Source organism: Aptenodytes forsteri, unplaced genomic scaffold (genome assembly GCF_000699145.1).
Source record: "Aptenodytes forsteri isolate BGI_AS27 unplaced genomic scaffold, ASM69914v1 Scaffold14, whole genome shotgun sequence".
Taxonomy (NCBI): Eukaryota; Metazoa; Chordata; class Aves; order Sphenisciformes; family Spheniscidae; genus Aptenodytes; species Aptenodytes forsteri.
In genome coordinates this window covers 337,359-343,648 of record NW_008794457.1, presented here as the reverse complement: position 1 = coordinate 343,648, position 6,290 = coordinate 337,359, and the positions used below count along the sequence as shown (strand labels likewise).

General features: G+C 53.2%; 1 protein-coding gene across 1 annotated transcript in view; it reads left to right on the top strand.

The window, feature by feature from the left end:
- The first annotated feature begins 657 nt into the window (after window positions 1-657).
- The window catches only part of DRC7 (dynein regulatory complex subunit 7), a 13,638-nt gene continuing 8,005 nt past the window's right edge, over window positions 658-6,290 (top strand). The window contains exons 1-8 of the mRNA XM_019474977.1: window positions 658-791; window positions 1,221-1,395; window positions 2,418-2,543; window positions 3,124-3,318; window positions 3,654-3,809; window positions 4,135-4,353; window positions 5,091-5,219; window positions 6,160-6,232. Coding sequence (XP_019330522.1) covers window positions 658-791; window positions 1,221-1,395; window positions 2,418-2,543; window positions 3,124-3,318; window positions 3,654-3,809; window positions 4,135-4,353; window positions 5,091-5,219; window positions 6,160-6,232 — 1,207 coding nt within the window. The remainder of the gene's footprint in view (window positions 792-1,220; window positions 1,396-2,417; window positions 2,544-3,123; window positions 3,319-3,653; window positions 3,810-4,134; window positions 4,354-5,090; window positions 5,220-6,159; window positions 6,233-6,290) is intronic.

The following is a 6,290-nucleotide window of genomic DNA, read 5'->3' as shown; positions in this document are numbered from 1 at the left end:
CCCCTGCCCCCCCCCCGGTGCAAGGTCTGTGCCTCCCTCTCGCTGTCTCCTCCTCACGGGGTCAGCCTGACCGCAAGGAGGGGGAAACAAACAGCCCCCAACCTCCCTGAGATGTAAATAAATAATATAAGCAGCCCTCTGTCCTTGGAGGCTGCTGACTCTGCTGCCAAAACATCCCCCTCCCTTCAAGGCCCCTGAGCGGCCGGCCAGGCTCAGTGCAGCCCGCAGGCTCTGGCATGGGCCATCGGCAGGTGCCCAGCAGATTTCCAGAGCTGTTTTCCAGCCGGCAGCACCCCAGGCAGGACGGAGGACGCAGCATTTACATGGGCACGGGAAACAGGGGACACACCATGATCTGAGACTGAACGTGGGGATGTGCTGTGCCCTACCAAGCCAGGCTCCCCCCGTTCTGCCATCTCCCCCACGCTCGGGGGGGGCCCAGGAACATGCAGCCACTTACTTACCAAGCCCAACCCAAACTCAGATTCAGTGCTCACCCTTTCCTGTCGCAGAAATGGGAATCGCGCTTCAGGCTGCTTCAGCCGTGCTCACGTACTAGATCACTGCGGCCAGAGTGCGAGTGTTGCTGTGTATCTGGGTCCCACCCCTGAATTCACCCTGGTGCGTGCATTTCTGTAGTGCACAGGAGGAGGCAGAATGGAGGTCCTGGAGGAGAAGGAGGAAGAGGAGCAAAGAGAAGAAGAGCTGAAGGCTTTGGAGATCAGTGCTAAACTCCCGGACTTGGAGACGAAGCTGTCCATGGAGCAAATCTGCATCCCAAGTGATGTACCGTAAGTTACGTGTGTCTGTCAGCTACTGGGATGAGCAGAGATGGTCCCTTTGGGGTCCACGGGGGGATTGCACACGTGTGGATGGCACGTGTGGTCCCCTTGCACAAGGAGGGGAGTGAGCGAGTTTTGCGTGCCTGGTCAGTTTGTCCAAGAGTGGGCACGTGCGAGTAAGACAATAACTCACTTCATCGTACGTTCATTTACTGCTGTATCGTGACACTACATAAAGATCCCCTGAGCTTCTGGGTATATGTCAGCTTGCCATCACTCCAGAGAAGCTTGGCTATGTCAAAATCATGTCCTTGGATATGATCCCCGTTTTTTCCCTGGGAAACAGGGAGCCCCTGCCATGTTTTGATAGCAGGTCATCTTGCCTGAATTGCTCCCGGCTTATTACCTGTGTCTCTCTGCCTCCCCCTGTCCTGGAAGTGATTTTGACTGGAGCTCTATTGACACGTCCCAGTTACCGTCCTCGTACAAGACAAATTCCCTGAAGGAAAAGAAGCTACTGCACATCGCTGACCATTTCCTCCAGCAGTACGCTCACCTCTGCCCTGACCGCAAGCCGCTCTTCCTCCACCCGGTCAACGAGTGTGGCGTGGAGGTATGGGGTGGCGTGGGGCTGGGCCGCAGCGGAAGGGACACTCGGCTTCCATAGTGCCAAATGCTGGGGAAGGACAGCAGCCCTTCCTGCCCTCCCCCCTGGCCGAAGGGAATGGGAACCCGCTTGCTGTGCCCACAGCACCCCGAGCAGGCACACAGCACCCCGAGCAGGCACACAGCACCCCGAGCAGGCACACAGCACCCCGAGCAGGCACACAGCACCCCGAGCAGGCACACAGCACCCCGAGCAGGCACACAGCACCCCGAGCAGGCACACAGCACCCCGAGCAGGCACACAGCACCCCGGGAACACCCTGGCTGTCCAAATCCACAAGTGCGTTGTACCATGCACATGGTGGTGGTGCCATGTAGGCTGCAGGCAGCTCGCAGCCCTGCAGCATGATGCTTAGGAAACAGGAAAGACCACAGAAACATAAAGGAAAGTAAAAGAAACACATGAAATAGATAAGGCTCAGGCTCAGTCACAGATATGGAGTCTGGATCCAGAGTTAGGTCTTATTCTGAACTTCGCAGAAGTTACAGGCAAGGAAGTAAATGTGGAAGTTTGTGGTCTGGTTTTGTTTGGGACTGGGTCCAAGCTGCACAACTGTTGCCTAGTTCTGGACCTGATGCTCCCCCAGGCATCTGGAATTGCTACTTTGGACCAGCTTTCCCCAACGTTTATTATATCATTAACATACAAGGCAAAAAATGCTGGAGGACATAAAAGCTGGAAAGGGCAGTAGCTATTTGTCTTGCTTGAAAGCTAAGAGAAGAACTGGCTCGCATCTGTAGTGCGTCTGAGATGAGCTTGAAGTTTTAGCCACAGACAAGCAGGCGGCCTCTCAACCTCATGCAATTTCCATCTCGGAACAGGTGAGGGGGGTTACTGACGCTGTTGATATGCTCTAGGGAGGTCCTGAATGAGAGCTGTAACATCCAGGGGTGGTCTGAAGATGGCTTTTGACAGGAGACTCTGTCAGGCGTCTGTTGGCTAACCGAAGTCCTCTTGTTGCCCTACAGAAGTTTGTGAGCACAACGGTGAGGCCAACCCTGCTGCCTTATACAGAGCTGTACCACTGGGATGGCTGTGCCAGCTTTGTCTCTGATTACCTCACCGTGGAGCCCCTCAAGTCCCCTATCACACCGGTAAGAAAGGGGCTGCAGTCCCATCAGAAACAGCCCCGTAATGGAGGTGACAGAAGGGCTGCTCAGCAGGACACAACGTGGAAACCCCAGTGGCTGGGATTACAAAGGTCTTTGACCCCTCCATCATCCCCTCATTACTTAGGCAACCCCCCGATTTTCCCAGGCCCTGTGCGCTCTGTTTGGATCTGTAATCCCAGTACAGGTACAGTGTTGTACCTGTCAAGCAATTAAGCACCATTTCTGCAAAATTGGGCCTGACCCTGCTCTCAGTCACCCCAGATGACCAGCTGGTCTGCTGTGGGTTGCAATGGCTGACAAGCTTCCCCTCCAAAGACCAAGACACCTCCTGCCCATCTCTCCCTGTGGTTAAATGTCACCAGATTTGGGGTCAGAATTTCCCCAGATCGCTTTGGAGGGGACTTTTGGGGTCTGTGGCTTATATGGGAATTTTATATAAGAGATTCCCTATGGGTGCAGAGCCCAGGGATATGGGCAATGCCCTCTCTCTCTCCTGCTCTCTGCCTGGTGCGTGTTTCAGCTTCACAAGAGCACTGTGAACACGCATCTCTCTTTTTTCCAGCCCAGTTCACTCTATTCCCCAACCACCATCCTGAAATACCAGCGAGGGAACTGCTTTGACTTCAGCGTGCTGCTGTGCTCCATGCTGATCGGGGCCGGGTATGATGCTTACTGTGTGCACGGATATGCCACCCGCGAGATATGCACCCTGGACGAGACTCTGGAGCTGTGCCCACTGCTCAGGAAGCCACAGGAGGTGAGATGTGCAGTGAGCGGGCAGGGAGGAGCCCACCATGCATGCTCAGCCTGTTCATTTCCAGTGAGGTCCGGAGTCGAGCTAGGGGGAACAGCTTCAGGTCCACACTGGGTTTCAGGCTGTACCAAGAAGGGACATCACCAAAGGGATCTTTTGAGTGATTTTCCACAGTTCCTTAAGAGGCCTCTTTGGCTTCACTGCATTCCTGCTCACCAGGTCCAATACTACAAACTGCCAAGGGTTGGGAACTGGGAGGTACCTGTAAGCCATACATTTTCTCCCTTCTCTTGATCTCTGCTGGGTTTCACAGCAACACCCTGCTTTTGTGGAGGCAGGTACCAAAAGAGGGGATGAAGAAGTCGTCCAACAAGTATAGAGTTAAGCCCCCACCAGACCTGCACAGCAAGTTTGAGCTTCAGCAGGAGGCCAAGAAGAAGGCAGAAACTGAAGCTGCTCAAAAGAACAAGGAAAGAGAACAGGAGAAGGTCATGGTGAGTTAGCAAGGTCCACCTCACTGTAAACTCCAGGAGCAAGAGCTGAGACACAGGTAATGGCTGACCAAAGAAAGGAGCTCACCACCCTCTGCCGTGAAGTGTGACACAACCCTGACCATGGCCATGAGCACTTGGCCCCTGGGAGCACAGTGTGTGCTGGCACAGGAATATGTACTGGATATGTACTACGTCACTCTTCTGAAGAGTGTTAGTGGCCTGGAGATCTTTAGAAGTGGGCAGAGGAGAGAATAAGATTGCCATTGGGTTGGACTAAAGTGGCAATAAAATGGCAATAATTACTGCTCTGTCCTCTCCGCTACAGGAACTGGAAAAGCCCAGGCGTGACCCTTTGTATGGCTTACGGGTGCACGCATGGGTTTTGGTTCTGTCTGGGAAGAGGGCGGTTCCCGAGACCTTCTTTATCAACCCCTTCACGGGAAACAGCCACAGCACCATGGATGAGCACTTCCTTGGGATCGAGAGCGTCTGGAACCACAGGAACTACTGGGTGAACATGCAGGACTGCTGGAACGGCTGCAAGGTAATGAGCCCTTAAGCACCCTGTGCCTGGGAGGGACAGCTGGGCCAACCTGAGTCCTGGGGAAGTCCAAGATCAGAGGTCACCCCAGTTTCCACTTAACCATTCCCTGTGTTGGCTCTGGTCATTTTGCCCTGATTACGTAGACTTTGGAACTACTCCAGGACATCCCAGACCCTGAGCTAGAAAATACTTATCACACCTATTAAACCCCTACAGCGCTAGAATATCAGCTTTTAAGGCTGGCTGGACACTTGTTCTCTCAAACAACAGCTTTTAAGGCAGAGGATGTTTTGAGCCTGTCAGGCATGGCTCAAGGCAGGAAAGATCTTGATGAGGCTCTTCCCACACCTCAGCTACTCCCCAGCTGATACAAAGTCTGTGAGGCGAGGGTCTGAGTTAGAGCAACTTTAGGCCTGTGTGGATGACCTTGGGGCCATGCATGCCCCGAGGAGGGAGGCAGAAGGATTTCCAGCAACTTCCTCTCATCTGTGGCAGAGGCACCACGAGGAAAGGGGTCTGTAGCTCTCTAGGCACAGGGGCAGGCTTTGGGGTCCCGCCAGCCAGCCAAGGGTCTGAAGAGCCCACCTCACTGAGATCCAGGGTCTGTCTAGAATCCTTTAACTCTCTGACATCCAGCCAGGTCCAGAGCACCGCAGATGTGCAGGGGCAGCATTCGGTTTAGTGTCAGGCCCTTGAGACTGCCCTGTAGTTAAGTGGGTTTCTTCTGTATGGCCTAGGACCTCATCTTTGACTTGGGTGACGCTATCCGCTGGGAAATTATGCTTTCGGGGAGCAACAAGCCTCTTCAGCTGCTCCCAGATGCTGAGGAGGAAAAGGAGTTATCTGACAGGGACATGGATGACATGGTGAGTGACCCAAATGATGGCTCTCGTGCAGTGGGGATGCTGTATCGAACTGGTGTGTTCGTAGGCCCGCGTATGTCTGCCTGCCTGCTGCCCCCTCCAGGTCAGATCACTGTTGCTCTAGCTACGTTTTGGTTGGCACTTTAGATTCCTTCTCAGTCTTGAATAGTTCTGATGCTTTTTGAAGCAGGACCCCAAGTGGTACTTCTGGTGTCCTAAGTGGCTCGGGACCTCTGTAAGCCTCCAGTGCATTGACCTTTGGGATGAAATAATTTAAAAAAATAAAATCCAAACTGAAATTTTTCTGGACACTCTTTCTCTGCTGGTCAGCACCCTGCTTTCCTGGCTGCTAGGTGGAGTTGCCAGCCAGATGTAGAAATAATGTATGTACTCTAACATACCAAAAAATGCTGTGTACTGGAAGCAAAAAATGGTATGTTGTCCTGGTGGGAGAACACAGCATGATAAAGCAGGCATGGCACCAGCACAGCAGGACGGAGGAACGCCAATAACAGTACGTTCCCTCCTGTTATCTACCCTCCTCAGCCTGTGCCCATAACTGGGGAGCAAAGCACCCTCCATGGTCTACATAAAACAAGCTGGTCATTAGTTTGAATGACGATTGTCACAGTCATCCCCTATCCAGCATGAGCGTTAGCCAGAAGAAGATCATTTCATCAGGCTTGAGTAGGGGTGTGCTAGTGAGAGTGTGGGGGTGCAGTAAAGCTCTCCTTCCACGTAAACTGCAGTGTGCTGCTTACCTCTGTCCTCAGGCTGTGTGTGACCGACACAGCTCTCGTAACTGTGCCACCGTGTTCCCCAGGACCAGCACAGCCTCGCACGAGCTGAGCTCTGATCACTGCACTGCATTCTCTAGAACCAAAATGCCTCCTGGTACAGTAAGAGAAGCTGCCAAAAATGCAAAACTCTGCTTCTGTTTCAGCAGGAAAAGGAGGAAGACATGAGTTTTGACATGCCACCATCATGGGTAGCGCCAATTCAGATATCTCCCAGAGGTATGTATTCTTCCTTTGCCTTTTGCTTGCCCCCCAGCTAACCTCTCTCCCTCCCCGC